General features: G+C 49.8%; 2 protein-coding genes across 3 annotated transcripts; both read right to left on the reverse strand.

The window, feature by feature from the left end:
- Positions 1-1,932: 1,932 nt before the first annotated feature.
- SLC7A4 (solute carrier family 7 member 4) lies at positions 1,933-14,116 on the reverse strand. 2 transcript variants are annotated; one of them, XM_060269366.2, is made up of 5 exons: positions 13,978-14,116; positions 7,223-8,276; positions 5,428-6,110; positions 4,278-4,386; positions 1,933-2,334 (listed from the first exon to the last, which is right to left on the reverse strand). In XM_060269366.2, the coding sequence occupies exons 2-5, from the start codon at positions 8,202-8,204 to the stop codon at positions 2,138-2,140; spliced, it is 1,971 nt and encodes a 656-aa protein (XP_060125349.2). In that variant the 5' UTR covers positions 8,205-8,276; positions 13,978-14,116; the 3' UTR covers positions 1,933-2,137. The 2 variants fall into 2 exon arrangements, with proteins under 2 accessions (XP_060125349.2, XP_088516248.1); XM_088660122.1 differs by having other exon boundaries at positions 13,853-14,003.
- Positions 14,117-17,021: 2,905 nt separating this feature from the next.
- Positions 17,022-21,901, reverse strand: DGCR6 (DiGeorge syndrome critical region gene 6). Its single transcript, XM_035099375.3, has 5 exons — positions 21,650-21,901; positions 18,896-19,056; positions 18,435-18,535; positions 18,003-18,143; positions 17,022-17,398 (listed from the first exon to the last, which is right to left on the reverse strand). The coding sequence occupies exons 1-5, from the start codon at positions 21,835-21,837 to the stop codon at positions 17,315-17,317; spliced, it is 675 nt and encodes a 224-aa protein (XP_034955266.1). The 5' UTR covers positions 21,838-21,901; the 3' UTR covers positions 17,022-17,314.
- Between the last annotated feature and the right edge of the window lie 1,114 nt (positions 21,902-23,015).

A 23,015-nucleotide genomic window follows, 5' to 3' on the forward strand; every position in this document is an offset into this window, starting at 1 on the left:
TATGCCCCAACCAGTGTGGCTGTGTTGTCTGGGGCCGATGGTGGTGGTTGTCCAAACCAAGCTGGAAGGCACCACGTTTGTGGGGGGGGGGGGAGAGACGCTGAGCAAGTGTTTTCCTCGCTCAAAACTGAACGAAACAATGCCATTTTTCAGAAAGACTTAGCTGTGCAGCCCCTTCCACATCTACTCAAAAGCAAAACCCCTCAGAGTTCAGTGAAATGTTCTCCCAGTTATCTGCTGTTGTGAGTTATCTGCAGCAACCCTTACGTTCTGTGCTATGGAATGAATTAAAAACAAACCTCTAAGTGGCCATAGAGGAGGCTCCCTGCTGGATTTGTGCACAAGTCCGTGGCTGTGGCCTTGCCATGAGCTTCACTATGAGCTGGTGGGGCTCTCTAAAATAGGTACAATTGGATGGTTTAGCCACTGCTACCTCAGAAACCTGCCCCGGAAGAGTCTCTGACATGGAAACAGGGTATCTACTTTATGAACCAGTGGATTCAAGTCACAAGAAAGGAGGTTTCAACTAAACTTCAAGAAGAACTTTCTGATGGTAAGAGCTGTTTAACAGTTGTTGATTCTCCTTCCTTGGAGGTTTTTAAGCAGAGGTTGGATGACCATTTGTCATGTATCATTTAGTTGAGATTCCTGCTTTGCAGGGGGTTGGATTCGATGACCCACAGGGTTCCTTCCAACTCTACCATTCTATTATTTCACCTTTTTGTATATAGCCATCTGGGGCTGAGAAATGGTAAGTTGATTTGGTGGAGAAGGTGATAAATCCCTTCCCTTCTTCACCAACCTGGACTTTAACACCTACCCCCAAGCTCTGTTAACTTCCAGACTGGATTACTGCAATGCAGTCTCTGTGGGGCTACCCTTGGAGATGATTTGGAAACTTCACTTAGTCTAAAACACAGCAGTCAGATTACTGGGTGGCGTAATCCATCTATATCTCCCTCGTTCTAAAACAGCTGCACTGGTTGCCAGCTCGCTTCTAGACCCAATTAAAGGCGCTGATGTTGGTGTTTAAAGCCCGAAATGACTCAGACCCCAAATAATGACAGACCACAGTCTCCCCTACAGACCATCGGGTTCTGAGATCAGCAGTCCCTCTGCCCTCAGGGGCTTGGGGTAGGGGCGGTCTGGGAGAGGGCCTTCTCTGTGGTGGCCCCTAAACTGGAGAAGTCCCTCGCCACAGAAGTGCATCTGGCACCTTCATTGTGCAGCTTTTAGAGGATCCTGAAGATGCACCTCTTTACTCTGGCTTTTGACATGAGGTGTATATTTTTAGGACCCAACTTATAGTTATGGTTGCAAGTTGTTTGAAATTGCTTTTAATGTTGTGTTTTAATGCTGTAAACCACCCTGGGACCTTAGGGTGAAGGGCAGGTTGTCAATCAATCAATCAATCAATCAATCAATCATCATCACCATCAGGCTGTGCCAGCTGGGGATGATGGCAGTTGTGTTCCATGCTTTCTGGCATAAACAACCCACCAGGCAACCCACACACTCACAGTGCGAAAATGCCTACTGCTCGTTCCACGCAGAGTTGCCGTTTACTCTAGTGTATTTTGTGGCAGGCAAGGGACAGCCTTCCGTCAAAGCAGAGCAAACACAGTCTCGCCTAGCGGTCTGGGAATGAGAACCGACCCCTGAAGCTGGCACAGCGGTGCCCCTCCCATCTTTCACTTTTGTATGAACCCGTCAAACAGGAGCCACCCTAAAATAATCTAAATGGGACGGGACACCTGGAATGAAGGTTGCAGGCAGCCAGGGCAGGAGCCTGGAGGAAAGAAAAGGGGGGGGGACACACGTAGATAATGGAAAAGTACAAAGACAGCCCCACCCTCCCCTGCTGCGGGTTGAGACAGTCTGTCTGCAGATCAGCTCTTTGTTCCAAGCTGGAGGGCAGGATAGACGGGGCAGTTTTCAACGGCAAGATGGGTCCAGCTTTCCAGAGCAGAAATACGGACCAAGCAGGAAAGCAGAAGCAGTAGGTCTCTGCTCAGAGTCTTCCTGGCTGAATCAGACGAGGGCTCTTCTTCTTTCTGCCAAAACACTGGAGAGTGGTGGGTGGGCTGGGGGGTGGTGGTCAAAGGGAAGGGTCTCCTCCAAGTTAGGCCTTTCCGCATCACCTCTTGGCTTCTTCCTCGCCTGCCATTTCCTCCAGTCCCTGAGAGGGCTGAGTGCTGGGCTGCACAGCCTGGACTGTCTCTTCCAGGCTGCTGCTTGGGAAAACCACGTAGCGGGCACAGACGGAGTGTGCCGTGGGCTCCCGGAGGTTCTCTTTGCTGTGCCAGATGCCGTAACCAAAATAAACCAGCAAACCTGGAGATGAACGCACAAAGAGACAGATCAGCAGCCAAACCCAGCACCAGAGCCCAAAATGGTGGCATGCATCTAAGACCAACCTTCCCCAACCTGGTGCCCTCCCCAGGTGGTTTGAATTACAACTCCCCATCAGCCCCGGCCAGCTGGCACAGACTCTCATTGCCCCCCCTTTTCCCTGGCCGATGGGGAAAGGACAGACTCTGCTTTTTCTACTTGCAGGCTTTTGGTGAAATATGATGGCCTGCTTTCTATGTTACTAATTTCCAATTTGTTCTCAGTTATTGATTATCTTGCTGGTGTTGATTTCCTTGTGGGGTTGTGTGATTTTCAATACTTTGCAGAGAAATTGTTGTTCTACTGTTTCATTTTTTACTTTTTGCACTTTGTATTTCTATAGGGAGAAAGGAGTCTAACAAATTTAATAAATGCTCATTCAAATAACATCTGAAGGGCACCACTTTGGCCAGCCCCCAGTTGCAATGCTTAAATCCAGCTCCACCTGCCATTATACATATGTCAAGGACCGCCTATCTCCAGATGAACCAACCTGGACCCTGTGATCATTATCTGAGGCCCTTCTTCATGTGCCCCTTCTGCGAGAGGTCCGGAGGGTTGCAACACGAGAACAGGCCTTTTCTGTGGTGGCTCCCCATTTGTGGAATATTCTCCCCAGGGAGGCTCATCCGGTGCCTTCATTACATATTTTGAGGCGCCAGGCAAAAACATTCCTCTTCTCCCAGGCCTTTGGCTAATTAAAGAAGCTATGGCCTTTTAAACTGTGTGCGTGGATTATTGTTTTTGTTTATTACTACAACTCCCATTAGCCCTAGCATGATACAACTGCTGACTGAGGGTGATGGGAATTGCAGTCCAAACCGTCTGGAGGGCCCCAGGTTGGGGAAGGCTGCTTTAGACATTAAGGGGGGGGGAATATTTGTCAAATCTGGTTTCTCCTTTTTCCAGCCTTAAGTTCAGTTCTCCACCTTCCCATATTTATTTATTTTTTAAGTCCTCATGAACATTTATCAGCATTTTGGTGTGAATTTCTTCGAATGCACACATGTTCTCAAAGCCATTCCCCCCAGGGGAATGGATTTTTGTCTGCTATCCTCATTAATTACAAGGGTGCCAAGTACAGTAGAGGGTAGGCAGCCCCCCAAATTTCCAATGAAAGGGTCAAGGTCCGCAAAGTTGATGGGCATTGCCATTCAAATGCTGTGTGTGCGTCATGTCATGTGATCAATTATGTGGAGCGGGGCTTACCTGTCCCCCAATATTTTATTTAAGTTGGCACCCCTGATTACAGTGGTACCTTAGTTCTCAAACGCCTTGGTAATCAAACAACTTGGAACCCAAACACCGCAAAGCCGGAAGTAAGTGTTCTGGTTTGCAAGCGTTTTTCGGAAGCCGAACATGCTCCATTTTGAGTGTTGCACTTCCGTTTTGAGTGCCACACTTCCGTTTTGAGTGTTACGCTGAGGTCTGTCTGGTTTTTGCTATTTCTTTGGCGTTTTTGTTTTTGCGGCTCTTTTTGTTTTGTTTTTGTGACTGTGTGGAACCCAGTTCAGTTACTGTTTTGATTGCAGTACGTTGTGACTGCAGTACATTGTTTATTGCTTTCATTTTATAGATCTATGGTCTTGTTCGATAGTAAATTTCATGTTAAATTGCTGTTTTAGGGGTTGTTTCTAAAAGTCTGGAACGGATTAATCCGTTTTGCATTACTTTCTATGGCAAAGCGCGCCTTGGTTTTGGAATGCTTTGGTTTTGAAACAGACTTCCACAATGGATTAAGTTTGAGAATCGAGATACCACTGTAATTAAATTCATTTTTAAAGGCATGTTTCACCCCAATATATGCACTTTCCTTCCACATTACTTCTCCCGATTTCTCTCCTCGCTCTTGGGCGCATCTATGTGCACCTGATCCCCAAACTCACCTGCGAGCAGCCACACAGAGAACCGGATCCAGGTCATGTAGTTGAGTTTCAGCATGAGGTAGACATTGATGAAAATGCTCAGTGCTGGAGTCAGTGGCACCAGAGGGAGCTGAAGAAAAAGAAGACCCAGGGAATTGAGAGCAGGAAAACAGGAGGAAGCACTTAGAGGTCTTTCCCAGCAGGGCTGATGGAAAGAACACGGGGTGGGACGAATGCCATCCCTTACATGGGTGGGTTAACCTTCTCTTAAGACTCTTTGCACCCCTTCTTCTCTGAATGTCCATTGATAACCGGTGGCCAGTGATATAGCATGGTTTGCTGGTGCCCGAGGTGGGATGAAAAGGAATTTGAAAACATCCCTGTTTATCCAGCTTTTGGGTGCTGAAGAATACTGTTCCTGGCAATCCTAAGATTTTCGGAAGGGACGAATGTTTTTAACTACTATTAGATGTTTTAAATTGCCCTTGTTTTTAGAACATTTTAACTGTTTTAGAATTTTTATTCTTTGTTCTTGTTTTTAATCTGTGTAACTGATCACTTCCCTGGGGCTCCTTTCAGAGAAAGGACAGGGTATAAATTTAATTGTTGTTGTTGTTGTTGTTGTTGTTGTTAATAATAATTCCTGACTGGAGAACTAGCATTGCAAAATTCAAAGATGTGCGAATTTTGACAGCAAGCTGTGTTTGGGTTGGTGTACAATATGATCGCATCTCCTATGCATCTAATTTGTGTGCTTTCAACCGTATGCAGCTGGAGGCCCGGCTAATTAAGACGGAGCAAGTTAAACCTAAGCAAGGCAAGCAGCTTAAAAGTTCTTTTTTTGCACCATACCCACTCGGTGTGCTGGCTCTGCGAGTATGGATGATACTGTTTTATTTGGAGGGTGGGGCTGTTTTAAATCGTTGTTGAATGTTACATGTTAATTTAGATGTTTGTACATGTGGGCTGGAGTATTGCCTAGGGGCTTTTGTTGGGGAGGGTATTGTTTATTAGCACTGTTAATCGTTTTGATTATTTTTATGATTTATTTTGTGCTCCATATATTGCAGCTTTGTGTTGTGAACCACCCTGAGATCTACGGGTATAGGGCGGTATACAATTAATAAGAATAATAAATGCAAATGGTGTCAAATCTCTCCCCCATCTCTACCTGGAATGTCTGAGTGCTTTGCTGCTGCTGATGAACGCTGATGAGGACCACACTGAACACAAAGGCCAGGCTGAAGAGGAGGACCAGCAAGGCATAGCACCAAGTGGGGAGGTGGAGCTGGTTCTGCCCAAACACCAGGATGGAGGATAAGCAGATTGCTGACACCATGAGGATGATCACGGCCACCGTGACCACTTCGCCAGGGTCGAAATCAGCCAGGAAGCCCAGGTAGGGTTCAAAAAAGGCCTTCATCTGCCCTCCTTCCCGCCTGCTTTTCGACTTCTCCTTGCCCACCAGGTGGAGCTTATCTGAGAAGGATTCGTATTCCTTGGGTTCCGTGGCGCTGATGCTCTCGGTGGATGCTGGGGCAGAAGCCTCACTCCTGGCAGATGCGTTGGAAGCTTCCTCCGTCTTGACCCGCTGGAAGCGCAGAATGATCACGCTGGCAGCCACAAAGGTGTACGCCAAGAGGGTGCCGATGGACAGGAACTGGACCAAAGCCTCAAGGTCCAGGCTGAGGGCCAAGAGAGACATGAGGATGCCAAAGACCACAATGGCCACCACGGGGACCTGCGTCCGGGGGTGGACACGTGAGAAGACCTTGAAGAAGAGCCCGTCCTCTGCCATGGCGTAAACGATGCGAGGGAGAGAGAAGAGGTTGCTGAGGAGGACGGTGTTCATGGCTGGAGAGGGAGAGAAGAAAGGGAAAGGGCAGGTGAGCAACTGAGATGCCACCCACAAGGCAGGCAGTCCCTGTTAAAGCTTGCTGGGGGAGCAGGACAGCCCTGGAGGGGTGGAGTGGGGAAAGCAGAGGATCAAGCCAAAACAGAGGAGTCACCCCATCCCTTAATGTAGCCGGCTGGCACCTTAGACCCATAAAGGCAAAAGGCATCCATGGGTCACAGCAGCCGTCAGGTTAGGTCACCCAGTGAGCCAAAACAACAACAACAACAATTATTATTATCTCCTGTCGCTTGAGGCTCAGGTGGCCTCAGTGGCCCAGAATGCCTTCCATCAGCTTTGGCTGGTGGCCCAGCTACGCCCCTATCTGGACAGCAATAGCCTACTGTTGTCTATGCTCTGGTAACCTCAAGGTTAGGTTACTGCAATGCATTATCCATAGGGCTGCCTCTGAAGACGGTTCGGAAGCTTCAGCTGGTGCAGAATTCAGTGCCAGGTTGCTCACTGGGGCAAGACGGTTTGAGCATATTACAGTGATCCTAGTCCGACTGCACTGGCTACCAATTAGTTTCCAGGCCCAATTCAAAGTGCTAGTTTTGACCTTGAATGGCTCAGGACCACAATACCTCAAGGACTGCCTCTTCCCATATGAACTTACCTGGACCCCGAGATCATCTTCTGAGGCCCTTCTTCATGTGCCTCCTTCTCGAGATTTCCGGAGGGTGGCAAAACGAGAACGGGTCTTCTCTGCAGTGGCTCCCTGTCTGTGGAATGCTCTCCCCAGGGAAGTTTGCCTGGCGCCTTCATTAAACACCTTTAGGCGCCAGGCAAAAAAGTTCCTATTTAATTCCTTTTGTCTGGCTGGAATGTCTCCCAAAATGGCATCAAAGCCCTCTTGCTGGTGTGGATGGAGAGAGCAGAAATCTAGCCTTCTGTGGACAGGGAACAGTTCTGTCCATTCCTCCACCCACTTTTGCCTCTGGCCTTGCCCACCAGTGGTGTGCGGCCCCTGGAAAGTCGCACACAAGGGAATGCAGCCCTCAGGCTGAAAGAAAGCTCCCTCGTCCCTGGTTTAGAAAAAAGCCCACATCCTGGAAATGTAGCTCTGACTCACCGCAGATGGACCCGACAGCCACGATGAAGCCAGCCCAGGAATAGCCCCTCTGGTAAAAGGCGTCAGCCAGCGCCGAGTCGGGATTCAAGGAGTGCCAGGGCACCATGAGCGTCAGCACCATGGAGACCAGGATGTAGGCTCCCGTGGCGAGGCTCAGCGAGATGGCGATGGCTCTTGGGATGGCCCTCTGCGGGTTGCGGGCCTCCTCACTGCACGTGGCGATGACATCGAAGCCCACGAAGGCGTAAAAGCAGGTGGCTGAGCCAGCCATGATCCCTGAGACACCGTACGGGGCGAACCCCCCTTCGGCGGCCCCCCAGTTTTGAGGCCGGGCCAGGACGAAGCCCATGATGAGGATGAAAAGGATGACCCCCATGCTGATGGCAGAGAAGACGTGGTTGAGCCAGGAGGAGACACGGGCGCCGAAGGAGATGAAGGCCGTGGCCACAAGGAGGATGCCAAAGGCCAAGAAGTCTGGGTAATGGGCCAAGAAGGGGATGTGCCAGCTGCCCACGTGGGTCTCTGTGAAGTTCTTGATCCGGTGGTCAAATATGGCATCCAGGTAGCCGCTCCAGGCCCTGGCTACGGCTGCTCCCCCTATCATGTACTCCAGGATGACGTTCCACCCAATCAGGAAGGCCCAGATCTCGCCAACGGAGACATAGGTGAACATGTAGGCAGAGCCCGTCTTGGGCACGTGAGCGCCGAACTCAGCATAGCAGAGGGCAGCCAGCAGCGAGGCAATGCCAGCGATGATGAAGGACACGACGATGGCCGGCCCGGCCGTCTCCTTGGCCACTGTGCCCGTGAGGACATAGAGGCCGGACCCTACCATGGCCCCGATGCCGAGGAGGGCCAAGTCGACGGTGGTGAGGCAGCGGTTGAAGGAGGTCTCCATCATGTCGTCCTCTAGGGTCTTGACCCGGTTGAGCTTTTGGCAGAAGCGGGCCAGGTCCGCCGAGCGAGGGAGGCGGGTCACCATCTTGCTGCGAAGGACGGAGGGCCGTTTCCTCTGTTTGAAGGTTCAGGGGAAAGGCAGAAGCGCCTCCGACTCCTGGGCAAAAGCGAGGAAGGAAAGGGTTATGAAATCAAAGGTGCTCATCAGGGCTTTGTGCTTGACCAGCCATAGAACCCAGCTGGGTTGCAGCTTGGGGCAGAGATTTGGGGTGGAGGTTGGGACTCAGGGCTCTTCCTCCCGTTGTGAATGGAAGCAAACCAAGGGCACTGTGCCTAAGTTCCTGCAGAACAGGTTTAGCTTTTTAAAATATCCTGTTTGATGGGCTCGAGTGTTCCTGTGCGGAAAGTTTTCCTTCCAAGCTGGTTGTGCGAGGCCCTGGGGGAAGGGGGAGATTGGAGAAAGATCCCAGCACACATAGGACTTCAGTGTGGAAACTCATTTTCACTACCATAGCTTGCCTTCAGCATGCAGGAACAAAAGCACAACTGACCCACTGCCATTGCACACTGATACTCTTGCGTGCTGCCCGATTTTCTGTACTATGGAATACTTTTTTCCCTTTTCTCTTTACCTGCTCTGTAACGACCTGTCTTGCACTGGCTGTTAAACTTTATTTTTTAAAGGAACTATTAGCAGTTTTTAGGAATGCACACTGCCTTGGAAGCCTTTCCACTCACGGCTTGGTGTTTTGATATGAGGATGCATCTCTCTCTGACACCCACCCACCAAGAAACTTAACTCCTAGAGGACGGGGTTGAAGACCCATAGCTTGGTGACCAGGGTTGCCAGACTCAATAGAGGACAGGACTTCTGTGCCTTTAATTGCCCTGCTCTCTTTTGAGTCTGGAAACCTTAAAGAGAAACCAGCAGACCCTTTGCTTGGAAATTAAACAAAGGGTCTGCTGGTTTCTCTTTAAGGTTTCCAGACTCAAAAGAGAGCAGGGCAATTAAAGGCACAGAAGTCCTGCTTCTATTGAGTCTGGCATCCCTATTGGTGACAGAACCTCTGTCCTGCAAGCAGAAGGCCCCAGGTGGCAGCAGTCCCTAATGGTAGCATCTGCAGGTAATGCTTGGAATGTTTCCTGACTGAAACCCCAGAGAGCAGCTGCTGCCAGTCAGAGTAAGAAACACTGTGCTAGATGGACCAATGACCTGACTCCGCATAAGGAATGGAAAGACAGGTCACAGACAGAATCCAACAAAAAGTGATAGCAATATAAGCAAGTACTGTACATGAGAAGCCAAGGCCACTGTGTAAACAGCAGTGCAATTCTCCAAACAATAAAGAACACTCCTTTTTGTACTTCTTCAAATGTCAATTGCAGAAAGTGCATGGGCGGTGGATATTAACCCTTTACTGCCTCCATTTTTGTTCCTGGATTTTTTTTTTCTTCCTTTCAAGGCAACAGCATCAGATTGAATTTCTGTCTGGCGCTTCTGTGCATCTGAGCTTAACCAGGAAGGCTATAACTCTCCATGCATTGTGGTCCAAAATGGAAGAATTCTCCATTCATAGATGAGGGGCAAATGTATTTAAAAGGCTATAATTCAGTGGCAGAGCATCTGCTTTGCATGCAAGTTCAGTCGCCCATGGCATCTCTGGGTAGGGCTGGGAGAGAAACTTCCCTAAAGCTGCTGCCAGTCTGTGCAGACAGTGCCAAGCTAGATGGGCCCATGGTTCTGACTCAGTAGAAGACTGCTTCCTGTATTCCTGTGAAGCTTGCAGAATAGCACAGACACATCCGTACACACTTAACACTCTTTTTTTAAAAAAACAAAACAAAACAAGGCAAGGTCGTCATCCAAAGAAAGCTGTTGACCTGGGATTGGGGCCAGAAGATTGGAGACTGCCCTTTGGTAACTGGGGACCAGTTTGCCTGAAGAAGGAAAACTCTTTCCTGAGGGAAGAATCCTCAGCAATTATTGTAGGATATTTAAAATGCAGTCAAACCAACCATTCATGTTTTGCCAGATAGGTACATGATAGGAGCTGAAGCTTACAGTGTTTTTCTGTAAATTTGCTGTAAGTTTTAAGCCTCCTGAATCTGTTACTCTTCAGCAGGTATTCTGAGCGAGTAAATGTTACATTTTATGAGACTGTTTGTGTGATTATTGTTTCACGTACCGGCGGGGGGTTGGGGGAATACCAGGAGAGTCCTATCTGCCTTAAAGCACTCTGGATTACTTAAACTGAAAAGCTAAAACTAGACTATCTAAGCTTCCGTTGAAGCTACAAAGGAGTGGCACTCTGCTGAAATCACACATGGGAAGGAAGGAAGGAAGGAAGGGAGGAAGGAAGGAAGGAAGGAAGGAAGGAAGGAAGGATAATATCTAATATATTTATCCTCTCCTAGCATCTATTCACATCCCAACAATAATAGCAGCTTGGGTGGGTGGGGCTGCAGGGATGTCAACAAAGTAGGCATGAAGAAGAGAGGGTGCAGCAGAAGGGGAGAAACAAGAACTCCATGGAAAGGGGGTGGGAAGTCGACAAAAATAAGAGAAAATACGAAATTGTGTTTTGACTGTATATGTTTAAAATGTTGACATTATATATATATATATATATATATATATATATATATATATATATATAAAAGCAGACATGAGGGAATTAATTATGTGCATGGAGAATCACAGAAATAGAGTTGGAAGGTATCCCCACCAGGCTCTGCAATGCAGAAATGTTGCCACCAGCCCACCTATTAGACTACATGTGTTTACTTCTCAGGAGAAGCAAGCATATTTCTTGGATTATAAATTATGTGTATGTACGTGTGTGTGTGTGTGTGTGTGTGTGTGTGTGTGTGTGTATATATATATATATATATATATATATATATATATATACACATATAAAAATGCTCTTAAAATTGACTCTTTACAACTGAATATTGAATCCCCCCCACACATTCTATATACTGTATTCTGCAAGCTGTGAATTCCCTCCTACACACTGAAAATATCACCCCCTGCCTCAAATCCCAACACTTAGGCATATGTTCACACACACACACACAACCCTCTGGGAAAATATGTCCAAGGCCTTGATGGCAAAAGAGTCCAGCCCTGAGTCAAGGGTATGTGTGTGTGTTTATTACATATTCCTAAGGGACCCCTCTGACATGCAGGATACAATCTATGTCACATCTAGTTTGAGCCTAGATCAAGGGCGTACCCAGGATCAAAACTGGGGGGGGGGGCAAGCCATGGTCGTTCAGGGCACGGGAGGGGAGGGGCCACAAAGTCGGAACATGGGCGGGGCTACGGAGCCCAGGTGAAACTGACTCCAGGAAGAAGTTTCATCCTGGGCGCCGCCCCGGGGGAGAATATGCGTGTGCGGCCAGGGGCGTCACAATAGGGGGGCGGGGGGCCCCGGGCTCCACTTTGTGGGGGCAACCTCCACCGACGGCTGCCCTGCCTGAGTAGGAGGAGGAGGAGGGAGGGAGGGAGAGAGGGAGGGCTGGCCGAGCAGCCGAGCAGCTGCGTGCTCGAGTTGCCGCCGCTTCCCACAGACCTGGCGGGAGCACGAGCTGAGGTCCACCCTCCTTTCCCTCCGTCCCTCCCCGGGGGCAAGGCCTGGCTCTGCGGCTTAGAGCCCCTCCGCCTTCTCCGCCTCCTGCTGCGAAGCCCCTCCCCTTTCCGCGGCTCCTGCTGCCGCTGCAGCCCAAACAGAAGCGGTGGCGGCGTCTGCTGCGCGCTCCGAGGGCGCGCCGACCCGGGAGCTGCTGAGGCACTGCGCCGCCATGGGCTGTTGTTGCAGCCACCAGGAGCGGCCCATGTGCAGCCCTCAGAGTCGGGGCAAGCGGGGTTGGGCACACCGTCGGGCCGCGGCCGGCAGGAGCAGTAAGTGGCGCCGCCGGCGGGGCTGGGCTGGTTTGGGACGCGGCTCCTGCGCTGCCCTCACACTGGAGCTTGAGGAGGGGAGGGAGAAACGGAGAGGAGTAGAAAGCCGCTTCCCTGTCTCCATTGCTCCTCCTTTCCCTTCTCGCGGGTCTCTTCCTCCCAGCGGCGTCGCTAGCTTTTATGCGCGCGACTGACGCCCCACCCCCGACGGGGTGCCTTCTGATTTGCTGCCCCGGGCAGCCAGAAGGCTAGCAACGCCACTGCGCCGCTTCAGGCTCTTCTTGCGGGACCCTAACGCGTCTCCAGCTCAGCTGCAGCCACCGTGAATCAGGACAATTTATTTTATTTTTGTTGCTTCTGGGGGGGGCAGCTGCCCCCCCGCCCCATGCTGGGTACGCCCATGCCCTAGATCTAAAATGGTCCTACTCCCCCCTCCGTCCTTGCCCCAAATTGGACAGGATGACTGGTGCCCACTGGGATTGGTAGGGCGGAAGGCAGGGAGCCCAACAGTAGGGGGCGCCAGAGCCAGGGACAGACAGAGCCAACTTAGGCAAGTTTTCTCCCCCTCCCCTTTCTCCCTGCTGAGTTCTACAAAGGCAACAGGAAAGACCAGGCATCCCCAAACTTCAGCCCTCCAGATGTTTTGGACTACAATTCCCATCTTTAACTGGGTCCTGTTAGCTAGGGATCATGGGAGTTGTAGGCCAAAACATCTGGAGGACCGCAGTTTGGGGATGCCTGGGAAAGACTAAGGAGGAAGCTGACAGCAGGTGTTGCCACACCTTGGATTGGGTGGCACTAAAGAAGGCAGGCAGGTAAGAGGGCAGGCTGAGGTTTGTGGGTCAGTGCCCCCCTTTTGCCTTAATGAACTGGTGAGCAGTGCTCCCTTTTTAAACGGGGGGGGGGGCGCCGAGCGTGGGGAGAGGTGCTGGAGCTCAGAGCTGCCTTGGGTTTGTGCCTTCCTTCCCCAGAAACCCCTGCCTTTGACTCTGGTGCGCAAAGGGGTGTCAGCTCTTCAGGCTGCCAGGACAGGAGTGAAACTCTGCACATGCTCAGATGCACCACTTTTGTCACACCTCCCGGAAAACGGGGCTTGTTTTGGATCACAATTTTAGGGCAGTGGACAGAAACGTCTCCGTTGTGGCTCATGAGAAGCCTGGCGGTGGAAGTCAGTGGCAGAGATAGGCATTTTGGGTAACCAACTGTGGATATGGGAGGAGGAAGGAAAGTGAACGGGTAAGAAGACTGATGTTGAAATTAGACACAAGTGAAGCCAAACAGGAAGCCTTAGACCGAGTCAGACCATCGGTCCATCCAGCTCAGTATTCCCTACACTGACTGGCAGCAGCTCTCAAAGGTTTCAGGTAAAGTCTCCCCCATCTTTACCTGGGAATTGAACCTGCAACCTTCTGCATGCACCACCACGGAGCTCTGACCCAGTGTTATTTTCCCCATTGAAGACAACCCAATCCAATTTGAACCACAAGATTCCCCCTTTCCATTTTTTTGCCCTTGAGGAAAAAAACCTGTCTCCGTCCCGCAAATATTATTGACAGGAGGAGGAGGCCGCACTCTGCTCAGCACTTGCCCCACCCTGGACAGCTCCCCGCTCTCCCGAAGGCAGAGCAGCGCCTGGGTTAGCGGAAGCACCTGTGCGGATGCTCAGCCGATCCAAAAGGGCACCCGGGACAGCTGCTCGCGGTTAGACACCCTGAAGCAGGTGCTCGAGGTTAGGCTCCCGGAGGCGGACGCGGCCCGATGGCGCTGCCCTGCGGGAGCCTCCGCCCAGTCCCGGGCCCTGCTGCCGCCTCTCTGCTCTTCCTCACCTGCCACGCTGGCGGATGCAAGCGCACTTGGCGCCGGCCGGACAGCAGGTGGGACCTTCACCGATGGGGATCGCCCTGCAGAGCCGTCCCGGGTCCCCCCTCTCCGTCCCCCGGTTGCTGCTCACCTGCCCGAGGCTGCTCCGCTCGCTGCACCCGGCGAGGGCCTTTCCTGCTCGGCGGCAACGGCGCCGCTGCGTCACGGCCTTATTTGTTCTCCAGGATAGGAGGGAGGGAGTTGCTTTTAATCCGCCCCCCCCTCCCGCCGCCACCGGCACCAGCTGCCCGGGCGAGCTCGGATGGGGCTCAAAGGAAGGAGGTGGGGGGGAGATGCTCTGAAGCAGCCCAGGTATTGGGGGGAGGTGGGTGCTATGCAAAGGGAGGGGGGCAGATCCCTCAGGGCGGGGCTCTCTGCAAAGGGTGCCCATCCCACTCCAGCCCCAAAACAAGGACAAACTCCCTACCTGCGGTTGCCACTTTGCCCGGGGAGTCTCGTTTGCAGATAAAATGGCAGAAATCCAACCGGTGGAGCTTTCTCTCGCCCGCTCCCCTGAGGAATGGCGTGGGAGGGGAGGTGGGGGAGCCAGGACTGACGCTGTGTTTTTGAAACAGCCTTCTTGGTTAGAATCCTGATCTCACTGCCTGGGGAGTAAGCCCCATTGAATTCACTAGGCCTTAACTTCTGAGATGTGGTTAAGGTTACCAATTTTTTTCAATGAACCTGGGGACACTTTTCACCGTCAATGGATTTTGTATGGGGACGGATTAGTAAATCCAGGGGCTGTCCCCAGGAAACGGGGACATTTGGTAACCAAAGGTTAAGACTGCCTATGGGACGTATGTGAGGTGTATGGATTTCTTTAATCACGCCCTGGCAAAATGGACTCAGGCTTGGCTACTCAGGAGTAAGCCCTGCTGAGTTCAGGTAAGCCCAGAGCCTCAGCCTGCATTTCCCGTTATCCCCACCAATGTTTGGGAGGTGGGATGGTAGATTGCCTTTCCTCCCGAGGTGGCAAGATGGCTTTTAAAGCAGCTTTTAGGGTAGCCTTTGACAACCAACCTGGTCTCCTCGATGTTTGGGTGACTGCAACTGCCATCACATGGGAATTGTATTCCAAAATGTCTGGAGGGCACCAGGCTGGCAAAGGTCAGAACATGCTTGGCAAACTGATGCTTTTTAGCTCAGTGTTTCTCAACCAGTGTGCCTCCAGATGTTTTGGGACTACAACTCCCATCATTCCTGACCACTGGTCTTGCTAGCTAGGGATGATGGGAGTTGTAGTCCCAAAACATCTGGAGGCACACTGGTTGAGAAACAGTTTTAGCTGATCAGTGCTACCGTATCTGGTTTGGTCTGCCGTGAACTTTGTGTTTGGAAGCAAATGTACTTGATGAATTTGTATACTAATCAAGACCTATTTGGAGATAGCAGGACTTGCTGAATAAACTTTGCATTGGTGTGGTCTCTACAAATTGTTTATTTTTAAATCCTTTATATATGCCTATAGATTGTTGGCTAGAGAAGATTTTCCTTTTGTCTGTGTAATTACCTCCCTCCCCCTCAAATTAGACAATTTCATGGAAGAGGATCTATCAATGTATATTAGTCTTCATAATTAAATGGTGCCCCCACATTCAAAGGCAGTCTACCTCACAATGTTGGCTGCAAACGGGGGGAGATCATCTACACATCCCACCCGTGAGCTCCCCAGAGGAACCCAAAAAACTGGATGAGACTAAGGTGTTCTGTTACCTACCCTGGCACAAAGGGAACAATTCTTCCATTTATCAATTTGCTTAGCCAAGTAATTCTCTTAAGTGGTACAGAACCAAAATTGTAGATAAAGCACATCTAAGATTTACCAAACATTCCCTGGCACTAGACTAGGCAGAGGGTCTTCTTAGTAGTGGCGCCTGCCCTATGGAACGCCCTCCCATCAGATGTCAAGGAAATAAACAACTATCTGACTTTTAGAAGACATCTTCTAAATTTAGGGAAGTTTTTAATGTTTGATGTTTTATTGTGTTTTTAATATTATGTTGGGAGCCGCCCAGAGTGGCTGGGGAAACCCAGCCAGATGGGCAGGGTATAAAAAACAAATTATTATTGTTGTTGTTATTTCCGTCCTGAGCTTTGGCTAAAAAAATGTTTACTATGGAAATCTTTATAACATCTATAATTCTCAATAGAGGTCCTGAAAACTCCCAAACTAACAGCAGAAGGGGCTTGGCTGAGCTAATTTCTCCGTTTAAGATACAACACCCCTCCAGTCAAAGACAAAAAGCATTTTCCTCAATATCAGCCATCTCTGGTTGATGACCAGTAGGGGATGTCCAGCTGTTGGTGCTTCCTGGCTGGTACTGACAGGGACTTCTCAGTGGTGGTTCCCAATTTGTGGAATGTCTTCCCTGGTGAGATGGTCAAAGAAACCCTGCTCCAGCGGTGTCCAATCAAACACTGAGAAATTATCCTGCAAAGCTGACCTCCTGACTGGCAGCATAGACAGCCCCCTTCAGGGTGGACATGCCGACCCATTAAAGAATCTCAAAAATAAAATTCCACTGTTGAAATAAAGAGGTGTAGCCTTGCTGAAGGAGTGGACACTTGATGGCCTTCCCCGAGCCAGACTATTAACCCCCTGGTAAGCACTCTGAAGAGGGACCCAGGTGGCGCTGTGGTTAAACCACAGAGCCTAGGGCTTGCTGATCAGAAGGTCGGCGGTTCGAATCCCTGTGACGGGGTGAGCTCCCGTTGCTTGGTCCCAGCTCCTGCCAACCTAGCAGTTCGAAAGCACGTCAAAGTGCAAGTAGATAAATAGGAACCGCTACAGCGGGAAGGTAAACGGCGTTTCCATGTGCTGCTCTGGTTTGCCAGAAGCGGCTTTGTCATGCTGGCCACATGACCTGGAATCTATACGCCGGCTCCCTTGGCCAATAATGCGAGATGAGCGCGCAACCCCAGAGTTGGTCACGACTGGACCTAATGGTCAGGGGTCCCTTTACCTTAGCACTCTGAACCACAGGTCCAGTATCTCCACCCTGTCATCACCCCAAAACTTAGTGGGTGGGGAGAAACTAATGCTGCCGCCTTCTTTCAAGCTCAGAATTCCTTGGTCAGCATTGTAAAACAACAACCTTGAGATAAATAGAAAATCCACAACAGCTATATGTGTGTGTTGTGTGTGCATATATATATATATTTTTAAAAAAACAAGATAATAAATAAACACAAAGTCAAACCGAACTTTGGGGCTTCCACCCCACACTGAAAAGGGGGCAATTCTCCTCCCCCACCCCACGGAGCCTCTTTTCTTTTGAGGTCTGGCAAGGGAACTGGCTGTGCCAGCCTTTATATATATTAAAAAAACACTGAGTAATCTTGTTCAGCACCACTCCCACAGAGGATCGTGGCTAGAAAAGAGGGAGAGGGAGGAAGAGCAGTTATTGTGCCCTTATGTCCTTTGCTCAAGAGAAAGGCTTTCTTGATTGAGATTCCTTTTGCTGCAGTTTTCGGATCAGCTCCAGCAGATTCATCTGGAGAGTCAGCTCCTGTAAAGAGGAAAGAATTGTTTGTTTGTTTGACACCACAAAGAGTCATTTTCTTCCACCCACCCCCAAACTACTGTATCAATTTTAGGATGCAATATGAAGTTATCCATTGGGTTGGGAAGCAGCCAAAATGCACCAAGCCTTAATACAGCCTCTCTCTTAAGTAGCTGCTTGGCTAGTCGCTTGTGGAACCATCTCTAGACAACCAGGAAGGTGTGTGTCTCTTCCCCCCCATACTTTTAGGGCTCAAATAACTAACATAAACTTGTGGGCCATGGATTTATTTGCAAGGCAGCTTGGGTACCTTGGATTACACATGGGTAGGTAGCCGTGTTGGTCTGGATCGAAGTAAAATAAAAAAAAATTCCTTCAGTAGCACCTTAAAGACCAACTAAGTTTTTATTTTGGTATGAGCTTTCGTGTGCATGCACACTTCTTCATTTCACTGTATCTGAAGAAGTGTGCATGCACACGAAAGCTCATACCAAAATAAAAACTTAGTTGGTCTTTAAGGTGCTACTGAAGGAATTTTTTTTATTTTACTTGGATTACACAGGTATGGGGCAGCATCTGTGGAAAAACCCACCCCGTTCTACACACAGACCTGCGGGTTTGTTGTGATATAAAAGCCAGAGACGCCAGCTTTCTCCAGCGTGTTCTGCTGGTCAACAACTTTCTGATCCAGTTCCAGGACAATCTTCTCGTCCATCATCTGCTGCTCATCATGAATCCGCTGCTCCATGGCCTGAGTTAAAAGGTGGAAATGGGGGTGGGGTGTAAAGCGCAGAAAACCCGGCTGAGAAAAAGAGACATCTCAGAATCAAACGAGAGGGGGAAACACCAGCCAGTTCAACAGGGCTCGCAGTGAAGGACTGCCCGCCATCGTGGTCACATTGGGCTACTCTTGCCAACGAGCCAAGCTGTGTACTACAGAAGAAGGGAAATCCCCCAAAGCGGCCGCTAGCTAATGACTGCACAAGCACGAGAGGCAACGTTCAAATAGGGAGGCTGCTCTCTAAGAACGTAAGGGCCTTACCTCCAGCTCCCTCTGCTGAGCTGCTTTGAGAAGAGGCAAGTTGTGAGGCTTGCAGCCTTGCTGGGCTTCTTTGTGCTTATACAGCATCTCCTGCTTCAGAACTGCGGAAGGAACAAGCAGCAAAACATTATGTGCTCCAAGCTCCTAAAGACCAGCCCACTCCCCCTCCCCCACCCCGGAGCTCTGCCAAATATGAACAACATCCCCAACTGCTCCATTTTTCTCCTCTGCAAAGTGTGTCGTGTGGGAGCACATATGTGCCTCTCTGGTCGTGCACAATAATTTGGAACAGCCATCAACCACTTCCTGATCCTGTACTCATCAGCTGGAAAACAGCTCTTGTCTCACTTATTCAGAGGAGAATATCACTTTCTGTATTTTAACCACCCCCGACTGGCGATTGAGGGAGGCTGTTTGATGAAGGTCTGGCCAATTCCTACAAGGGATCAAGCCCCTCTAACCTCGGTGCTCGTTGTGGAGCTTGAGCCGCTGGTTGTAGAGGTTTCTTTCCATCAGGTGCTGGATGTCGAGCAGGCCCTGGACGATCTCGAAGACCGTCCCATCAATGAGCGCCAGGGCCAGGTCACTGAGAATGGTATATGACAGCCTCTGCTGGGAAGAACTGCCAAGAAAGCACAGCAAAGCGTCACGGAAACATCGGGCACCCCTGTGCCACTCAGAAGTTAAGAGTCAGGATGGGAAATTTGTGGTCGTCCAGAGGTTGCTGAGCTCCAACTCCCATCACGTCTGTTGACTCTGGTTTAGGAGTAAAGATGCCTCAACACAAGGGTGGCTTTGTACCCATTGGGACTGGTAGGGCAGAAAGCAGGGATCCCAACTGTAGGTGGCGCCAGAGCCAATGAAAGGCAGAGTCAACAGTTCATGAAGGAGGTGGGGCTGGTTGTTAAGAAGGCTGGTAGATTGGGGCTGGCTGAGGACAGGCCAAGGTTGGTGGGAGCACTGGGGTGAAGCCCCCCATTTCCCCAGATGGTAAAGGTTAAAGGGCCCCTGGATGGTTAAGTCCAATCAAACTTGGGGTTGTGGTGCTCATCTCGCTTTCAGGCCGAGGGAGCCGTTTGTCCACAGACAGCTTTCCAGGTCTGATGGCCAGCATGACTAAACCGCTTCTGGTGCAATGGGACACAATGATGGAAGCCAGAGCGCACGGGAACGCCGTTTACTTTCCTGCCACAGCAGTACCTATTTATCTACTTGCACTGGCATGCTTTCAAACTGCTAGCTTGGCAGGAGCTGGGACAGAGCAACGGGAGCTCACTCCGCCATGGGGATTCGAACCACCGACCTTCTGATCTGCAAGCCCAGGGCTCAGTGGTTTAGACCACAGCACCAGCCGTCCCTAATTTCCAGATGGCTAAAGAGGAGGTAAAGGTTTCTTGTCTCTTTTCAATTTAGAAACTGAAAGCAACTTGCCTTTTCAGCAGCATAAGCAGCTCCAGCGGAAACATCAGAATTTTTTTTTGCTCCCCTATGCAATATTTGAGGCTTTTGAGTTTTTACGTTCTCTAGTGGCATGAGAAAAGGAGAAAAAATTATTTCTCCACCCCATGCATAAATTTATCCACCTTTGCCTATTCTTCGCCTTATTTGCTTCCCCTGCCTAAACAAAAAAGCATCAAATATCACCAACTTTCCCCATAGGGGTGTTGCTGCAGCCGCCATGATCTTTTTAAAAACAAATCTGCCACAATAAATATTTTTATACAGTAATATAGAAATAAATGATAAACCCGTTAAATCCTGAAGGCCTCCTCTGATGGCCTTATGGTGATTTTGCTGGACCTTTTTCTGCAGAACTGACTGCAGTTATAAGTTGCTTCGAGGCGTTTTTAAGTAGCGAGCAGCTAATAACTGTAATAGCAGTAGTAATACCGTAATAACAATTAACAGTTTTGTGGTTTTATGTTAGAATTGTGAGATGCCTTGAGTATCATTTCTGCAGAAAGGTGGAGACACAAAACACTGCAACAAAATTATTATTATTTGATTATTATTATTTAAATATGCGTAATAAATGCATATTAAGCATTTACACCTCATCTTTTCCCTAAGGAGCTCAAGATGGCTTCCTCCCCATTTAATCCCCACAACAACCCTGTGAGGTTGGTTAGGCTGAAAGGCAGCAACTGGTCCTACGTCACCCCAGTGAGTTTGATGGTTGTGCAGGGATTTGGTCTCCCATGTCCTATTTTGACACTCTAACCACTACACGACACTAATAATAACAATTTGCTGGTTTTGTATTAAAGCAGCGAATTGCCTCGCACACGGTTTCTGCGGGAAGGTGGAGACACCACCAACAACAACTTGCCACTTTGTGGTTTTGAAACGAAAACGGTGAACTGCCTCCGGGGGGGGGGGTCCTGCAGAAAGGCGAGACACCAACCATTGCAATTAATTATTATTACTATGGTACTGTTACTACCACTGTCTGCTGCTTTGCGGTTTTTCAGATTAAAACTGTGAGCTGCCTCAAGTACCATTTCTGAAGAAAGGCAGAAACACAACACACTGCCATTATTATTATTATTATTATTATCATCTGCATTAAAATTGCGAGATGCCTCGAGCAGTTTCTGCGGAAGGGCGGAGACGCACACCAGAGCAGCGAAATAAGTAATAGTAAACCATGACCGGAATGTAATTGAAATTAGTAAGATTTTGGAATGCAGAATGAAAGAAAACAATCAAACCATCCATTATACAATTTGCTATTTTTTGATCAATTGGTATTAGTAATTGTATTATAAATCGGTATTGTTATAACGAGGCTGTTATTGGATTGTAATGGAAAACCGATAAACATGATTATCCGAAAATAAATAGTAATAATAATTTGCAGTTTAGTGGTGGTGGTTTTTAAAATATTGAAATCGTGGGATACCTTCATTCCCGTTTCGGCAGAAAGGTAGAAGAAGATAACACTGCAATAATAATAATAATAATAATAATAATAATAATAATAATAATAATAATAATAATAATAATAATGGGATGCAGTCTCCTCCAGCAGCATCCTGCCCCCCTCTCCCTTCCCCTTTTTATCGGGGGGGGGGCGCTTTTCCTTCCTCAAGCCCCTCAGGTGTGGGGATCCAAGGAAGGATAGGCGGCCTCCCGTGCGGTCCGGGCCCTTCCCTGCGCGCTGCCCACCCGGCGGGGGTCCGAGGCGAGGCGGCCTCCGCTTCTTCTCCCCGCACCTGGGCAGGTCCTTGACGAGGGCCTGCAGCTCGGAGAGGAGCTGGTAGTGGCGCTCCTGCTGACGGGCCAGCCGGTCGCCCCCGCCGAAGCCTCCCAGTCCCCCGACTCCGGCTCCTGCTGTTCCGGCTCCGGCGGCCAGGCTTTCACCGTCGTCGTCGTAGGCGAAGCCCGCGCCGAAGCGCGCCATGGCTGAGGGAGGCGGCTAGGCCCAAGCGCCGGACTCCGCCTCCCCTCGCGCCTTCTCCTCGCGCGCTCTCCCTCCGTGAGGGGCCTGCCCTTAAAGGCCAGGCGCTGCTTTGCCGTGCCCGCCCCCTGTGCCTCTGGGCGTGGGCAGAGGGCTGTCCCTCTCTCCTCCGCTGAAGCAGAACCTGCCCTGAAGGGCTTCGCTTTTGGGTGTACAGAAATGAGGGCTGGGTGCTTTTGAGCTTGGGCAGAGCGCCCTGCTAATCCCGCCCGGCCAAAAGCAGAACCTTAAATGTTTTCTCAAGCTTTTAGGTGTGTAGAATGAGGGCTAGGTGCCTCTGAGCATGGGCAGAGCGCCCTTCTACCCCCCCCCATCAGAACCTTAAGTGTTCTCTCTGGCTTTTGGGTGTGCAGAATGTGGGGTGGGAGCTTCTGAGCATGGACAAAGCGCCCTTCTCACCCTCCCTTACCCAAAGCAGAACACGAAGGATTTTCTCTCGCTTTTGGGTGTGCAGACTGAGGGCTGGGTGCTTCAAGTTCTGAGCATAGACAAAGCGCCATTCTAACCCCCCATCCCAATCCCAGCAGACCCTGAAGGGTTTTCTCTGGCTTTTAGAAGTGCGAAATGAGGGCTGGGTGTTTTTGAGCATGGGCAGAGCACCCTTCTAATCCTGCCCCTCCCCCTCCTGAAAGCACAATCCGATGTGTTTTCTTTCCCTTTTGCCTGGGCAGAATAAGGACTGGATGCTTCAAAGCATGGGCAGAATGCTGTCACCCCTAAACAAAAACTGAACAATTTCTCTTCCTTTTGCGTATGCAGAATAAGAACGTAATGCTAAGTGCCTCTGGACACGAGCAGAGTGTTCTCACCCCTTAGCAGAATAGCAGGGTTTTGTGACATGAGGATACAGGAACGAATTATTTCTGAGCATGTACAGATAAGAAGTAGTAGCATTTAAAAAAATAATCACGGCAAGCAGAGAGAGTATTTGAGCAGAGTTCTACTCAGAAGTAAGTCCCATTGAATTCCATGAGGGCTACTCTCAGGTAAAAGGGGTTAGGACCGCATCCTATTGTGTTCAGGTTTGAGGCCTACCAGCCAATATAGCGGTACCTCCATTTAAGTACACAATTGGTTCCGGAAGTCTGTACTGAACCTAAACCGTACTTAACCTGAAGCAA

Source organism: Zootoca vivipara, chromosome 16 (assembly GCF_965207765.1).
Source record: "Zootoca vivipara chromosome 16, rZooViv2.hap1.1, whole genome shotgun sequence".
Lineage (NCBI taxonomy): Eukaryota > Metazoa > Chordata > Lepidosauria > Squamata > Lacertidae > Zootoca > Zootoca vivipara.